The following is a 17,576-nucleotide window of genomic DNA, read 5'->3' on the forward strand; positions in this document are numbered from 1 at the left end:
AAAAACACGTTAATCACGGTGTTCAATTGGAGAAAGAACTTGCATTACGTGGGAAACGTGTAATCGTCATAAATAGTACTATTTATAATATAAATCAGGGGCAACTTTCCCTCTCACTGTAACAGTATGTCAGTAATGCCTTCAGGTCCATCAACTAGTTTACTCAAAACAAGACATCCTGTCTTCAGGATTATCTCCCTGTAACCTTTTATGTTGCATATCAGTTTGCTGCCCTCTAGTGTGTATTGTTTTGTTACTTCCCATCCTTCTAAACAACATCCTTAAGACTCGGAGGGTTTATTAAAGCTGCATCAGCAATGTTTGCTTTCCCCTTTGTTTTGATTAAATTGTGTATTGATTGAGAGTCATGGTTCTCATGCATTCACTTCCCTTTGGCCACAATTGAGTCAAAACAAAGTGGGATGCTCAAATATAATCTATTCAGATAACATGAATAACAAAAAAAGAAATTGAACAGTGTACAGTGGAGATTTAATGTGTTTTATTTTTTCTTAAGTAGGACTTTTTATCATTTCAAAATATATTAGATAAAAACCACAATGATGACAGTAAAAATGAACAGTGAAAAAAGATGACATTTCAATATATTGGATAACTTATATGAACATGTCAATGTGGTGTTTGTGATTTGGACACATGTCTATCAACTAGGAATTTGAAGCCGAATTTGAAAACGTACTTAATGGTCTTTTGATACATACATATTTTGAAAATGGACGAAGGGAGAAAATTGTCTGCTTTTGGGCTGAAAATGCTTTGCAAAAGTAAAAAATATATTGATTTGGAAAAAGAAATACAGTTCTCCTCAGAGTACATTTACTTTTCAGTTTTCATACTCAATTGAATTCAACACATTTCAACAGTGTCTGTGGTTCCTATCAAACCGACATGCTCCTCGTGTTTATGTATAGGACTTTCACAGAGAATAGCACGTAGCAAGAAAACCTTAAGGATGGACCTACAGAGAACTAGCAAGTAGCAACAAGGAAAAATGTCTAAGTTTGTATGTTTTCTCAACACATATACACATACACATATGATATACAATCTGACGAAAGCAGTCTGAAAAAAATACATCCATTTCAGTCTCATCCCTTGGATCTTTCGGCACAAAAGAAAACATTAAAAAGTCCAGCACGAGCAACAGAATGGACAGATTGCTATGGTTGGGTGTTTTAACCTTCCATCGAAGGGATTGAAGGCCTCTGCCTGGGTCTAAGGGAGGTGTATGTGCCTGCGGTAGCCTAGCTTCCTCCGGACGGGAAAAGAGGATTTGCTACACGGCCGAATATCATCTTTCTTCTGGGCTGCCATATATGTAAAATGTGTACAACAATCATAATGTTCAAATATGCAAAAAAAAACATTCAGGGATAAACATTAAAAACCCAACGGAGGAACAGGAGATGACAGTGACGTTAAAAACTTAGCTTTTTCTCAAAATTCAAAGCAGGCCATGATGGCGTCACGGTCCAATTTGAAGGTGAGGAATGCCCTGGAGGAAAGGAGAACCTCACAGTCTCTGGTGTAACCACCACCACCACCACCAGGAGACTCCACCTTGCCGAAGCTCTCAGACAGCTTCCGGGGCTGGAGCTTCCTCTCCTCCTTGACGGCGGCGGCGGACAACTGGTGGTTCGCCACCCCGGTGTTTGCGGCCTCCTGGACACTTTTCCTCCCACTTCCCTTCAGATTGGGGCTCTTGGCTTTCAGAACATCGTTCGGATCATGCGCGCTCAGCTGTCCCACTGACCTGTGACCCTTGTGCCGCCCTCCCCAGCCCTCCCCGGGAGATGCCTCTGCGCCCGGGACCCACTTGGACTTTGAGCGGGAGTTGTCCAGAGCTTTGCCCAAGTCCTCGTCACATTCTGTGGACTCTTCTTTTAGCCTGACGAGACGCTCACGGAGCGGACGGATGAAGGGAATGACCATGAAGAACCGGTTGGGGGCCAGGCCCAGTTTAGACTTTGGGGTCATGTCGTTCCTGTGACATGGGAGCTTCTCGATGGCGAACCACTCGATGTTGCGTATCTCCTTCCGGGTTTTAGGGTTGAACTTGGTGTCTTTCGACACACCAGTGATGATGTACAGCCGTGCCAACTGGTCAGTGATCTTCTGCTCGATGTACCTGTCCTTGCAGATGCGATCCTTTATGTCAAACCCTGTCTCTTCCATAACCTCACGGACCGCACAGTCGTGAGGAGCCTCGTCCTCGTTGACCTTTCCCTTCGGGAAGCCCCAGCCGGACTTGGCCAAATAGCCCTGAACAAGCAATACGTTGTCCTGGGATTCGTCTAAAATAATGGCACCGTACGTAGGGACACCCATCTTGTATTCCTTCCATTGTTCTATAACTTTCTGCACGTCCTCTCCTTTGGGCAGGAGAAACGGGCAATGATGGAAGACAGCTTTGGCGAAGTCCCTGATCCCGCACTGGGGCAGTCCAGGTGTGTTCTGCATACAGAAGTCCAGGTAGAACCAGTGAGCCAGCTCGATCTGAAAGCACACCCGGATTGCATTGTCCCTCTCCTCACTCGGTATGTGGAGGATAAACCGACTGCAAAGGTCGTCCAATAGACTGGAGGGAATGTCTACTCTCTTCGTATCCATGTAGTTTAAAAACATCCCCACGTTTAGTTCTTCTTAAAGATGGATAATCATGCGTTAGGTCACAAAGCGGTATACCAACTCTACGATTAGGGAAATGGGTCCTATTGTTGTCTACGTATTTTTTCCTTGCACTTTGTTGCGTTGCGTTAAGTGAAACTTATTTCAAAAGTCAACATTTAGCACAACAACAGTAAAGGACAGTGTACGTGGTATAATCCATCGTGTGTTTATGGTGCAGTATCAAGCCACGACAAGTTTAAAAAGAGCGCATCATCTTTTCGCGGTTCTACAACCGAATACAGCGAATACGTGGCATTAAATAAATAGCGGTAGCTGATTCGGAGATGTGCAAATGTGTTATTTAAACCAAAAGCAAACTTAACTTTTGAATAACAGTGGGTTATAGCCTTTTCCGAGGAAGCTGCGAAACCGGAATTAAAATTGATCACAAAGAAATAAAACACGGACATCCGGTTCGACCGTTTCACAATAAGAGCGAGTGTTGGTCCCAAATTACCGTGTTTACTTCCAGCTGTGAACTCAGGCGCTATTTTAACATGAATGCGGATTCAGTTTTTCTAACTATTGTCGATTTAAAAAATATATATTTATACATTTTTGTCCTGACCTCTAAGACAACTCATATTCTTAGGTTGCGTGTTTTACAATACATCAAATTTTGGATGTATTGAAATGCAATGGTTATTTTCATTAGACGTAGCAACGTGACTTACATTATTCTGGGCCAATATGAACGAGTAGGCTGTAGTTATACATTTATATTGATATGTTTAATTATTGTATTCATTTTAATCTTTTGAAAACGTGTTTTTATTGATTTGTTGATTTAATAAATAAAATAAAGAAAACTGTTCCAAAATATTACAAATATAACAGCGATAGATGGCGCTATATCGCTGGTGAAAAGCATAACAAATGTTTTGAAGTATCACTAGAGTGTCCATTCCCACCCTATGCGTCACTCCTGGACATAGAAGATGAAAAAATATGAAAAAGCAACATTTTGAAAGTTTCAATTTCAATCGAAAAACCTCTTTCAAATCCATAAATATCGTATTTGTTTACGTAATACAATGGAGGGTACGAACCGAAAAGGAATCTGACTGAAACGGACTATAATTAGCTAGACTCACGCTGCTTTTTGCGTTCTCTTTGAGCTCTACTTCACTCAAGTTAACATCTTTTTCACTGACGTTACATAGTATTGTAGGCCTACCCATGAAATTATTTCACAAAATTGCACATGCCTTGATGAGGAGTAGGCAGCCTATTGTTTTTAATAAGATGTACTATTGGCTAACGTTGGTAGTAGGCTAAAAGATGATGGGTTGTAATGTCCACGAATGTTCGTAAAATCCCTCTTCGTAAAGTTTGATGTCATTAGTTGTCAAACTAACTTTACAACCATCTGAATCAACCATGGCCACTGAAGCACTAAATGAGAAGAAAAAAACATGTATAACACATATATATATAAACATGTATATATATATATATATATATATATATATATATATATATATATATATATATATATATATATATATATATATATATATATATATATATATATATATGTGCAGGGGGCTAAAGGTCTAACCCGGTTACGGCGGGTCTTTTAATCAGCTTGCTTTAATCAATCATCAATCATCCTGTCAATCGCTCAAAACCTCTGTCTATGACGACGCGTTTGACGACGCGTTTCCGTGCGGAACCTGTCGGATAGGTGCAGGCTGCGCTCTGACGTGCGCAGGCATGTGTGACAGCTCAGAGACCGGGGAACCGAGAGAGAAAGGGAGGGAGAGAAGACTTGACACCGCCGGACGCACACACACACACACACACACACACACACACACACACACACACACACACACACACACGCACACACACAGACACACACACACATACACCCAAAGAAGAGCCAACACACTCTGCTTACCCAGGAAAGAAAATATGAAGAATAACATGCAGAGGGGAAAATAGACTTCCCTCTTTCCCTGGAGGGAACCAGAGGGAAAGGAATGCTCTGGAATGCCAAGGAACCCTGGAGAGCTATTTCATCCCAACTTGGACTCATGGATCTGGACTCCTAATGTGCAATCTAAGACTGTTGGAACTACAGGACATTTGGTTGGTTCTCTGCATCACGTTGTATGTGATCCATATAGGTACGGGACACACACACACACACACACACACACACACACACACACACACACACACACACACACACACACACACACACACACACACACACACACACACACACACACACACACCTCTGCCAGGGGACATTGGCCATTGTCCTGTACAGTGGTGGAGTTTCTATGTGTGCGGGAGTTTCAATATAATGTGTTATGTTTACTTACCTGAGCAGAGTCACCCACCTTGTGTTTGAGTTGTAATTCCCCCCCCCCCCCCCATTCCCTTAGCACGCTTGTTAAACTACTAATTGTGTTTCGGACTCAGTGTTCCTTTGTCACTCAGCCATTTTGTTTGTTAAGTCATGTTGGAATTCTTTCGTGGGGAAATTCTTTCCTCTTGCTTCTCTGGCAAACACACCTGCCCCTCCACCTACTGCCGCCACCACCTCCTCCTCCTAAACCCAGGTGTGTCACAGCCAGACCTGAGACCTGAGTATAGAGTGAGAGCTGCGTGGAGAGAGCTCTGGAAACTATGTGAGGCAAGCCAACGGCTGAGCCCCGACCAAGAACTCCCAGCAGCCTGTTCTGCCAGTTCTAACCCTAGCGTGTGGTTTCACACAGACACACAGGAATCCACTGTGATCTGGATTAACCTGTTCCACCTACTGTAACTACTGTAAGACCCACACTTACCCCTTCTATGCCATAAGTAACGACTGGGGACATAGCACAACACTGCCAAGTAAAGACCAGGTAGAATTGTATTATCCCTAGAAACGAGTGCACTGCCAGGTAGAAAAAAACACCATATGGTAGAATCCTATTCATCCTGGCTGCCATTTGCATGACTAAGTCTAATGTGAACCGACATTACTGTCTCGAGAGTGGTTCAGGTGGAAAGGGTTTGTTCAGCGTTATGTGTTTCATGATTTTATGGCAGAGCACGTAACCTTGGTAGACTGGGGTTATACTTTAACTTGGGAATACTGTAATATAATTCTAACCTATGATCGAAAAGTCTTTTGTAGTACACTGTACTATGCTCAGTGACCCAATATGACCAAAGAAACAACTCCATGAACAGTATGAAATTCCATATTGGTTTAAGTGGTACATCTATAGCATGAGTTGACCTCGTTTTACCACACCCTACATCTCCCTCTCTCCTGGCTCTCTTTATCTCACTCATTCTCTCTCTCCCTCACCTCTCTCTCTTGCCCCCACTTGCTGTGCTCTTCTTTCTTCTCCCCCCTCTACCCCCCCCCCCCCTCCCATCTCTCACTCTTCCTCTCTCCTTTCCCTTTCTCTCTCCCCCCCCCCCCCCTCCCCCTCTCTCAACCTGTCTCTCTCTCCCCCTCCTCACCCATCCCCAGCTGGAGCCATCTCCGTGGTCTCCCCCCAGCGGAGCATGACACGCTCGGTGCAGGAGGACGCGGTCTTCTCGGTGCGGGTGACCTGCCAGGGCGTGCCCACCCTCCAGTGGACCTTCATGTCAGGCGCCGTCAGCCGCAGCATCGGCAGCTGGCGGCCCGACAGTGGTGGTGGCATTGACGCCGGCGAGAAGGACGACTCCTTCTCAAACATCACGGCGGACTACATCGACCGCGTGGAGACGTACGCAAACGGCTCGCTGGGTCTGGCCCGGCTGCGGCTGCAGGACGCCGGCTTCTATGTGCTCACCGTCACAGAGGACTCGGGCAGCAGCAAGGACACCGGCTTCGTGCTCAAAGTGAACGGTACGGCGCCGGCGGTGTTGGAGGTTGTGGTGGTGGTGGGTTCTAGTTGCTGAGTTTGCAAGGCACAAGTGTAATTATGATGTAGCACCGCTCTAACCCAGAAGGCTATGGGCGTCACTGTGTGTGTGTGTGTGTGTGTGTGTGTGTGTGTGTGTGTGTGTGTGTGTGTGTGTGTGTGTGTGTGTGTGTGTGTGTGTGTGTGTGTGTGTGTGTGTGTGTGTGTGTGTGTGTGAGAACCAGTGGTGATGCTGTTCAAAATTGTGTGTTTAGTATGTGTATAGAAGTCAGTCACTCCACACTTGAGTACTGTTATTTATGTTACTCTTGTAAATGTCATGAATTCAAATTGATTTAAAGTATTTTATTATTAATCATTTAATGTTTGAGTGTGCCGTGTGTGAGTGTGTGTTTGTGTTTCTTGAATTTGAATACATTTTAATGCGAGGATGAGTTTAACCACATTTGAATGTACAGTGTAAGGTGTGTCTGGTGACACATATTTACTCTGGGTGGGTGTGATAAGCTCTGTGAAGCTTGGTCAACAGCGCCTTCTCTAGAAGAGCCGACATAAAGGCATTTAACTACTCAAAATCACTCTAGACTAGGTAGTGCTCTTGGGACAGTGGAAAGTGTAAGGTGACACTTAAACCATCATCATTCTCAGCAAGAGCTGGCAATTTGTATATCCTTCTTACTATCCTTACTTGTGTTTATTACTATTATTTGATTCACTGCTTGGTTGTACAACTTAGATAGTCAACATCACTTCCTATTGGTATAGTTTACCTTGATGTCTGTTTAATATTATTATTGTTTATTATTATATTTATTTACTATCCCTTACATTTGCTCGCTACAAAAGCCACTAAATGTTCACATTTCATTTTACATGTAATACCACCTAGATGTACATACATGCTGTTCCATGCTAAGTACTTAAGACAAATGTGCTTACTGTCACTAAGTCGCTATGGCGTCTGCTAAATGCCCTAAATGTAAAAGTAAATGTTTGTACTGGTTTGAACCATTAATTATCATTCCTTTCCTTTGTAAGTGATAGTCCACCAAACATATACCCTATATCAGATTGATTAGTCTGATGCACATATGAATAGAGAGTGATCCAACAACAAAACAGAACAAATCCTTTTTTTGTTTATTTTCCTGCATCATTTCTACCCGTGGCACAGGGACCTTAACCCCTCTGTCCCCGCCTGTCTGTCTGCTGTGTCCAGAGGTGATCTATGAGGACCTGCAGTACCTGTCCGTTTCGGGCCTGGTGCTGGTCTGCCTCGCGGGCCTGCTGATGCTGTCCATGTGGCTCCTGAACCGGGCCTACAAGAAGATCAAGTCCTGTATACGGCACCGAGAACAGAGGATCGGTAAAACACAACACAATCAGAGTCAATGTTTTATTGAACAAATGCACAGTATCACACAGGGTTGTTCTGGACACTGATATTTGCAAAAATGCAAAAATCTATGCAAAAATCTCTGATGTCATCGATTCAACCATTATTTCATGGAATAGTTTTACACTTTAGTTTGCCGGTGCTCTCTTGAAGAGGGTTCCCTGCTGTAGGATTTAAAGCATGACATACAGATGACAGATACAGCATAACAACATAGTGATCCACCATGGTGTGTGCGCAGACTGTGTGTGTGAGATGGAAGGTGGACTGCCTATCAGTATACATGCTTTTGATTGGACCCATCAGCTGGCATGTGATCACTGCCAGAACTTGCTAGTCCCATAAAAAAAATAAACTCTCCATATTTTTATTTATTTGTTACGAACAAGACGTCTAATGAAGTAGATTAGGCTTTTGTGTTTAAGAGTTAATATAGGGGCAGGGTAGACTAGGGACTACGGTTTCAAAATCCAGCCAAAAGCTTCTACCTGTAGCCTTCGCTGGTTCCCTGCCCCTTAATGTCATTATTGTCAATGTAATTACTTTCACCGTCAGTTGTTTTTGATGAAAGCCCATCCTAAATTACTAAATGGTAATGGTTCATTCATGTTCACTTTTACATGTCCACAGCATCTTCAGTTTCCAAATTCTGACCAATTGTGTGTGTCTCTCTCTCTGTCTCGTCTACAGGGAACGAGACGGAGCTGCAGCCTCTGTAACAAACGTCATACTGTGTGGTGTCTCAGAGGATCCATGAGGTTCACTGCCATGGAGTGGAGGTCTGGACAGGTGAATGGGCTGACTGCTCAGCCCACTGCTCCATGGACACAGCTATCACCCAGCTCCAGGACCCAGGCCCCACCACGGCTACCACCCAGCTCCAGGACCCAGGCCTCACGACCTTTCCCAGATTAATGGCTGGTGTGTGCACCTGCACATAGACTGGACTCATTATTACGAGACTCTCTGCGAGACATGGGATCTGATTCGTCCCAGCTGGTCCACAGGCTGGACGGATGTACCTATTTTTAAAACCTGAAGGACAAAAGATAGGCAAACATATTTAATTTATTGGATATAGGGGGACCTCAGTATCAGAGATTGTGGATTGATAAGGATTGTGGTAGGAAGTTGTTGGCTGAAAAATCCTTTGTGGGCTGCAGTTTAGTGTTCTGCATGCTCTGTATTCAACAGATTGGTGCTGCTGGATTGAATGTACATTACTCATTGGAGACAGAGGTATATTTGTTTTCACCAACTGTTGCCCTCTTTTGTAATCATTGTGTTTTGACTTTCAGACTGTATTGTTCTGGCTTCATTTTCGATGCAGGGATAAAAGATGGAGCTCCTTTATCTGATCTCACGCTTCTAAATGTTTTTCACTTCTAGTAAGAAGGCCCGATGACAATCTCATCAGATTTTCAAAGCAATTTTACACTTGATGCCACACATGGCAGTGTTCCCACGAGAGATATCGACACAACAAACGTAATGTACGAAAAGTTGAAGTATAACCTAAGTGTTTTATTGTATGAAAAGCTCAGTGTTGGTGAAAGGTGAAAACAAACAAGAGCAGTCTGAGGCATCCCAGAGCAAAGTGCCTTCACTGTGATTACCTTTATTTGTATTAAAAGTTCTACAGTGAAACATCTGCAGTTGACAGACAACTGCTTTAGGTTCTACAGTGCCCCAATGAACACATCTGGGGGATATAACAAACAAAAGTTGTTTTTCTTCTCTCCAATATACACATATATAAAAAAAGACTTGGGGTCAGTTCGATGCCACCTTCAGGGGCAGGGCGTGAGTGCGGCCATGAGAAGCTCCATCTTGTACACAAAGTTGCGTCCCTCCATCTTACTCCAATGGACCTCCTTGTAGGCTCCCCTCAGGTGGGTCCACTTGGCATCCTGGACCACCTCGCTCTTGGGCTGGTCCTTGTTCTGGCTGCGAGGGAACTGGACTAGTACCTTACAGCCACTCTCTGGACCGTTACGCACTGGAAGAGAGAGCAGAGCAAGCACACACGTGAACACAACGTCAAAATTAGTGCTGGTGTTGCACCGATATGCTGGCTGGCGGTGCATGGCAGTGTAGGGTTGTGGTTGGCTGAAAGATACAGGGTTTGATCCCCAATGTCTGCCGTCTAACCTGTAGTAAGATGCCCTAACCTCTACCTGCTCCTTAACAGCACGCCTCTAGACTTCTAAAGTAGTCTACTAAATAGACAAAATAAGTATATAGAATGATATGGATTACTACATACTGTATATAGTATATTTATTTTGATGTGGTTAGTATGGGTAGTTGTGGTACGTTTAAGGAGCAGTGTGCTACATCAGTAGCCTGGTCCTACCAGAATCTCATACTTCATTTCATTTGCACAGAGAGTCTGGCCTTTCTCCATTTCTCCAACTTTAACTCACTTGAAGGCGGGTGTCTGTTGGAGTTTGAAACTATTAGATCTGCCCAGTGTCACTCTGGATCTGCCATAACCAATCGCTAACGTTTGACTACAACTCAAACTAGCGCACAATCTCAACGTCAATGTTGTCAGCCACTCCCTCTGTTTGCTGATTGGACAGCCAAAAAATTGGCTATTTTTACCGCAAACCCAGACGTAGACGTTTCCCTGAAGGGAAATGAAAATTGAGCGGAAGTACGGAGGCGGGCGGAGCCAGGCTACTACATCAGGGGACAGGTAAAGGTCTGTGGGGACAGCTAATTTTGGCTTGTAAGATCCATCCAGTTTGTCAAGTGTCAACAGATTTAAAAGGGTAAATTTGACAACCAACATTCTATTTGGTATTTCTACCACCTGATTAGCATGCATCCTGTGGTGGCTGGTTTACAAACAAGTGCCTGTCAGATGTTATTCACGGTCTGGTTTGACCAGTTTTCCCTGGAACCTTGGGTGACTTGTAAGATAATGATCAAATATACAGTTAACGCAAGGCCTCAATAAGCTTCATAGAATTTCTCATTCCAACCAGGCTTGTTGGGTATGAGAACACAAACTAAACTACTTTTATGATGATGATAATATTGTGTTGCCTAACCAACCTGACGATACCAGCTTACCCACTGGCCAGCACCTCTAAAGTACCATGGATATTACTCATTTTCTAGATATTTTTCAATACAAATTTTTACTCACTTTCTGCGTTCCTTCCCAAGGTTCCTTCTGTGATAATTAGGAGGTTTTACCTGGTCTTTAGGGAGCTAGGTTGGAGGGTGCCTGACAATGTGGCCTGCAAAGCCCTTTCAGACTGACTGTGATCAGTGCTATACAAATACACTTGACTTGTATGCTACTATCAGAGGGTGTCATGGGATGCAAGCTCACCTGAGATGGCGTACTCCCCGTTGGCCGAGGCCACGGTGATGGCCGAGGCGTTGCCGATGCTCTCCACGGGGCCCAGGCCCACGTGGTTACTGAAGCTCAGCACGTGCCAGCCCATCACCTTGGCCAGCTGCTGCACGGCATGCACCTGATGCTGCGACATCTGCACACACACACACACACACACACACACACACACACACACACACACACACACACACACAGGTGTCGCTCTTACTCGCACTGATATGACCTCAAGTATAGTGTGGTGACATCTACACCACACTACAACAGACACAAGAGGGCACTGTTACTCATGAACATATATTAAAACAACAACAAACAAAAAAACTCTGTATGCGTTTGTAGTAAATTAACATCCAACACTGCAAAGACACAGAGGGGTGCCATTACCATTACCATGTTATTAAAAAACGCAGAACTTTAAAAGTACTGTACTATGGAACTGGTGTAAGAGGTGAAGGCCCTCACTTTCTGCACTTGTTTAACACTTGGGATGTCCACCGATGAGCCGAGTGCAACATGCCCATCAGCCCTGCCCAACAAGACTTTTACTTTGTAGGTGGGAGTACCTGAGATAGAAGGAAGTCCTGTAGTTCCTGTTCCTGGTGCGACAGTGTGACCACGCGGCCGTCTCTGTGCACCACTCGGATCTGTTCCACGCCGATGTTCAGCTGGAGCTGGATAGACCTGCACGCACACACACAATTTAATATTATAAATAACAAAATACATAAAACAATATATTATCAAATATTTTGACCAGTGAATACATCTACAATGGTTTTGATCTTTGATGTTTCCCCATCGGGCCAAGCTCAAGAGTGTGTTGGGTTCTGGTTGTGTTTAGTTGGGTCTGACTGCCTGCCACTGGACTCTGTAGGACTGCAGTCAGAACCAACCGAAAGCAACCAAATCCAAACACTCTAGAGAGTATTGGGATCTGGTTGTGATTTGCTGGGTGCGACTGCGATACTACAGAGAGTGTGTTGGAATCTGGGTGTGACAGGCTGTGTCGGATTGAAGTCTTTGTGGGAGAGCGTTGGGATCTGGTTGCATTTAGCTGGGTCTGACTAGTATGTCTGAGTGTTAGGATCTGGGTGTGATTATCTGGGTCTGACTGTAGTCTTTTCTGAGAGAATGTTGGGATCTGGGTGGGATGGGTGGGTTCCGACTCCTCTTACTTGCAGATCTGCTCGTAGCCCTGGGAGGTGATGAGCACCTTGACACTGGACTCGTACACGTCATTGATGTTGGACCAGTGGGCCTGGATCTGGGGGTCCTCGATGTGGCTGGCCAGGCTGTCGATGGTCCGTGCCGTCCTAAGGTGGTTTATTCCAAGTAATGTTAGCTCAACCCGAGTCTGAACAATTATCTTACCCCACACTAAGACCACATTTCTCCCGATGCCGTTAGCTTCCCAAGATGTGTTAGCTACATTGTGCCAGCCATTTTGTGCTAGCGCTTCCAGTGTTGTTGTGCTACGTACAATGCATTAGCTACCTACTGCTAGCTAGGGTACCTGCTACGGAGGAAGATGTGCTTGTGTTAGCTACCTGTTGTTAGCTATGGTACCTGCTACGGAGGAAGATGTGCTTGTGTTAGCTACCTGTTGTTAGCTATGGTACCTGCTACGGAGGAAGATGTGCTTGGCCTGTTTGATGATCTTCTCAAGGAGCCCCTGGGTCTGCTGGAGGCTGGAGATCTCTGCCTTGTCGTAGGCCTGGGGTCCCGCCAGGCGCATGCGTTTGTGACCAAAGGGGGCGCTGGCGGGATGGGGCATCACCACAGAGCTCAGTCGCTGCTTATGGAACTGCCAGAGACACAGGAAACAGGAAGTCCTTCATCAATCAGATCAGTGCCATTCTCTGGGTTTGGTGCTTGTGTCTTCCATTAAATAACAATGAATGATGCCAAACAAAGTCTCAGTTTAATGGAGGAATCCTGTTTTAGTATGGATTGAAGGCCAAAATGTATTGTTTGTCTATTTGGGCCTCGGCCAGCGCATTGAAGTAGAGTGGAAGAAGACAGGGGGGTCTAGAAGTGTACCTCTCTCATGAGCTGATGCAGGTTGTGTTCCAAGACATAGAGGTGGTCGTCCGGTCTGGGTCTCTCTGGTGACCCCTTCTGGGTCTTCTTCTCTCCTGTCGAATGGCACAAAGATATGGAGAGCTGCAGACCTGGAGGGAGGGAGAGAGAGAGAGAGCGATAATCATAAACACACAATAACAACCCCAGGTGCATGAAATGAAAATGTCAGTGGAAATTGAAGGCATTGCATGCCAAATGACATGCACTAACTTCAGAAAATCATAAGCAATAACTTTTGGATCGACAGGCTATGGTATCTGGAACCACTTTAATGGTTTTGCATTGCTTTGGAATTGTCCTCTTTTTTACTTATCGCATCAGTGACATGTCATTATGAGTGCTTGGTTTCCTGGTTGTGATGTCAGGAGCTTCTCTGTGCAGACCTGGGAAGGGCTGTGAAATTATCTGGTTCTTCACCACGATGTGGGGAATCTGGGACTTGATCTGGACTGCTTCACGGGACAGCTGGGCAAATATCTCCTTGCAGAGCAGAACGTTCTGAGCTGCTTCCAGCTTCACATGCCAGGGCTGTGTTCCTGGTAGGACACAGGATGGGGAGAAGAAGAAAAAAAAACTAACTGTTAACAGAAGCTAATGCTCAACCCCACATCGCCTCTACCGCTACGTTTTGCATGTCTGGTGACTTGATGGAGACTTTGTTGGATGAAAACCTCATCATTTTATCATCATGATTTTCCTTAACTTCTAGTGGGCAAGAGCACTGCATTTGCAGAGGAAACGCACAAACACGACTATAGTACTACTTTTTCAAATAAATATATTTAAACAAAATATTTAAACGTTTTAGTTGTGACATTTGTTGAGTTAGTTATGTTTGACGTGCGAGTGTCCGCTGGATAGGATATTAGGTTGAGCTGTGCTAATGCACTGGTTGAGTTGATGGCTTATAATGGCCAATCAACATCACACTAGGTTATGACATGGGGACCCCTTAACACCAGAGATATGATCTGGAGCTCACCCGCTTTGGTTTTGGGCTGCCTCCTGAAGAGGTTGACAGTGCCCAGGTCTCCTATGTCTGGTGCTTGTTTCTGGATGGACACCTAAGAACACAACAATAACAACAACAACAACAACAACAAGAGAATGTGAGAGATTTGGTTTTGGAAACATCTGAGGCTATTGAGAGATAGATAGATAGATAGATATTTATTTATCCCCGGGGGGAAATTATTGTAAAGTTATGTTTAATTTCTTATAATTAGACAAATATAGTTCAATATGATTAATTAGAATTATTAACATAATTAAAGAAAACAACATGTGTATATATATATAATTTTTTTAAATAATAATTTTTTAAAATAATTTTATTCTCCTTTGCTCACCTTGAGGTAGGCAGAGCCCTCCAGGTCACTGGGGATCTGGACATCCAGGGGGCAGTAGTCCTCTGGGATCTTCTTGTCCAGGTCAATGTCTGTGTTCTTGATCACCTCGAAGGTCCCCTGGTGAGGGAACAAGGACCCTGCATTGACCACACACACACACACACACACACACACACACACACACACACACACACACACACACACACACACACACACACACACACACACACACACACACACACACACACACACACGTCAGGTGACAGAACTTTGGTCTGGTACCAGACAAAGTACCCATGTCAAACTGTTGTATGAAATGTGTTTATAAATGTGTTATACAAGACAACTACTACTAATACTGCTTAGATATTAAGCAGATTTTACCTAAAGCGACTTTAAGCTAATTCAGATATAAGAAATGAAGAAGAAATTCTCAAATCTCTCTCCGTCTCAATCTTGTTTCTATATCATAGCACTCACTTAAGTTGCCAAGTTGTATGTACTTAAATGATTCTTGCACTTTTTGGGGGGTTTATCTTTATCGTTGACTGCTAATGGTTCATCGCTTTGGACAAAAGCATCTGCTAAGTGAATCAATGTAATGTAAAGTAAAAGGATGGGACTGTGGACATTCGGGATCGGACCAAGTACTTTTTGGCAGCCGCAACCCTAACCACCACTATCCTTCCCCACAGACAGTAATAGTTGTATCTGACTACGTGACACAGGGGTTGGCTGGGGGTTCACCTGCACTCCTGTAGCTGAGGTCTCCCAGGATCTTGTCCCCGACCTTGCGGAGCTTCCACTGCGAGCGGAGTCTCAGCAGCTCCGAGTTGAAGTCTCTCTGCCGCCGGTTCTCCAGGTTCTCCGCCACAGACTTGTTGAGCTTCTCGGCTCCCTTGAGCAGCAGCTGGGCGGCGGTGGCCAGAGACTTCTTCTTACTCATCAGCTGGAACACCTGGGGGCTCTGGGGAGCATTACAGGAAACCCGTTAGAACACAAGGCCCTAGTGGTTTAGAACATTTTTTTTCTTGCACTCTTGGGGGCGCTAGGGGTGTCATAAACATATGGCCTGTTAAGCCCTTTCAGACTGTACCTGTCTCAAACGGCTATACAAATAAAATTGAATTGTAACTATTGTGCAGCTACTCACCATGCTTTCTGATCCTAAAGCATATTTTAAGGAGCTAGCTCATTGAGCACTTTGCATATACTTTGTATTAAAACATGCTAACTTAAAAGGTCCAATCACATGCCACCAGGTGTGAGTTTGATTAGCTGTTACAAGCCATTTTGAAAATCATCACAAGTGAGCCTGTCCACCTAGATGTGTGCTGGATAGATCTAGCAGGTCTACCAGCCTACCCAGTGGACTGTAGCAAACATTGCTCATCTATCCGTCACACATCTAGGTGGACACGCCCACTTGTGATGTCATAAGAGCCCGATTTTCAAAATTGCTTGTAACGGCTAATCACACTCACACCTGGTGGCATGTCAAGGGACCTTTGATGTAAAAAGTCAGAAGTACTTTGCCAGCGGAGGGATCCTGCGAGACGGGGTCCAAGGCCATGTACCTCTTCACCTTGACGACACTGAGGACGTCATAGAGCACGCACATCTCCGTCAGTGCGCTGCGCAGGTTGTTACGCACAGAGTCCCAGGGCCACAGAGAGGGCTGGAACTTCACCGTGCCTGCAGGAGTATGAGGTCGAACAGAGGTCATTAACATGGAACCTTCTGGGCTGGATGACTATGGGTAGTGGAAAGAAATGTTGTGAGCAGGTTGTTTGTGAACCTCTGAGGTGTAAGTGTAACTTCTTTAAAGGGTACAGTTAAGCTTTCGCAGCATATATCCACACAAGAAACCTCGCCAGGTTAATAGTATATATATTGTACATGTTCTTTTTTTATTTGTGTGGTTCTTGGAAGGGATGAATACAGACCACTTCATCTCCTGACCGTATCTTGGTGTTCTCCATCTCCAGGTGATATTTCCTTACCCTCCTCCTCCTCCGGCTCCTGCTTCAACCAATCACGGTCTCTGGGCTCCGTTGGCGTCTCGTCCCCCTCCGAGTCAGAACCCTGACCGAAGTCGATCCTCTCCGCAAGCTTAGCGAGGTTCTGGGACATGGACAGCGGGGGTACGTACGTCTCCGTTCCATCGAGGGCCACCTCCTGCACCTGCTTTTCGCAGGACGACTCGATGCTCACCTGCACCGCTGGAACCCCCGACATGGTTCAACTCCTGGGATATGATGGGAACAATCATTGATTACTTCATTGATTCGAATTGGTTACAAGTTAACACAATCTAATATGCAATAAATAAAAAAAAGTATACATATCAATAAAATGTGCATAAATACATGAAAATGTCAATTAAGAGTGCATACCGATTACAATAAATACATATTCCTACACAAAGCATACGGAGAGGGATAACACAAAATAAAAAAACACCACTAAAGCCACAAACAGATGTATCAACATAATTCGTTGAACGTCCCAGTAAAAACCGCAATATATAGAGGATCATTTGTACCTTACTATGTTTAATTGTACGGTACTATCGAAGCTAACAAGACAGCGTTAGCTTGCTCACTAGCGGTTCGTTCGTAGTAATGACTCAATGGGTTCACAAGATCACAACATGCTCGAGTAGCACCAATTAATGCTTCTTTTTGCAACTCACTTTTAAAGTTTTCTGAAGATGGCTGAACTACCAAAATCGCAAAATCTCCACACAGCTAGTGTCTGTAAGTCATTCGTTTCCACTGTTGAACATGAACAACACAGGAGGGATTTTGATCAGGCGAGTACCA

General features: G+C 44.5%; 3 protein-coding genes across 3 annotated transcripts; 1 reads left to right on the top strand and 2 right to left on the bottom strand.

Annotated features, from left to right (window-relative positions):
• Positions 1-485: 485 nt before the first annotated feature.
• dcp2 (decapping mRNA 2) lies at positions 486-3,049 on the bottom strand. Its single transcript, XM_084467308.1, has one exon. It carries the CDS (start codon positions 2,644-2,646, stop codon positions 1,459-1,461), a length of 1,188 nt encoding a protein of 395 aa, XP_084323434.1. The 5' UTR covers positions 2,647-3,049; the 3' UTR covers positions 486-1,458.
• Positions 3,050-4,528: 1,479 nt separating this feature from the next.
• vstm5 (V-set and transmembrane domain containing 5) lies at positions 4,529-9,188 on the top strand. The gene is made up of 4 exons (XM_084467402.1): positions 4,529-4,823; positions 6,173-6,535; positions 7,771-7,917; positions 8,638-9,188. The coding sequence occupies exons 1-4, from the start codon at positions 4,748-4,750 to the stop codon at positions 8,664-8,666; spliced, it is 615 nt and encodes a 204-aa protein (XP_084323528.1). The 5' UTR covers positions 4,529-4,747; the 3' UTR covers positions 8,667-9,188.
• Positions 9,189-9,511: 323 nt separating this feature from the next.
• On the bottom strand, positions 9,512-17,558 carry med17 (mediator complex subunit 17). The gene is made up of 13 exons (XM_084466666.1): positions 17,447-17,558; positions 16,755-16,999; positions 16,283-16,446; positions 15,499-15,718; positions 14,752-14,888; positions 14,385-14,466; positions 13,786-13,938; positions 13,361-13,491; positions 12,940-13,124; positions 12,496-12,633; positions 11,884-12,001; positions 11,294-11,453; positions 9,512-9,946 (listed from the first exon to the last, which is right to left on the bottom strand). The coding sequence occupies exons 2-13, from the start codon at positions 16,987-16,989 to the stop codon at positions 9,738-9,740; spliced, it is 1,932 nt and encodes a 643-aa protein (XP_084322792.1). The 5' UTR covers positions 16,990-16,999; positions 17,447-17,558; the 3' UTR covers positions 9,512-9,737.
• Positions 17,559-17,576: the final 18 nt, after the last annotated feature.

This window comes from Micromesistius poutassou (assembly GCF_964030765.1).
Source record: "Micromesistius poutassou genome assembly, chromosome: 4".
Taxonomy (NCBI): Eukaryota; Metazoa; Chordata; class Actinopteri; order Gadiformes; family Gadidae; genus Micromesistius; species Micromesistius poutassou.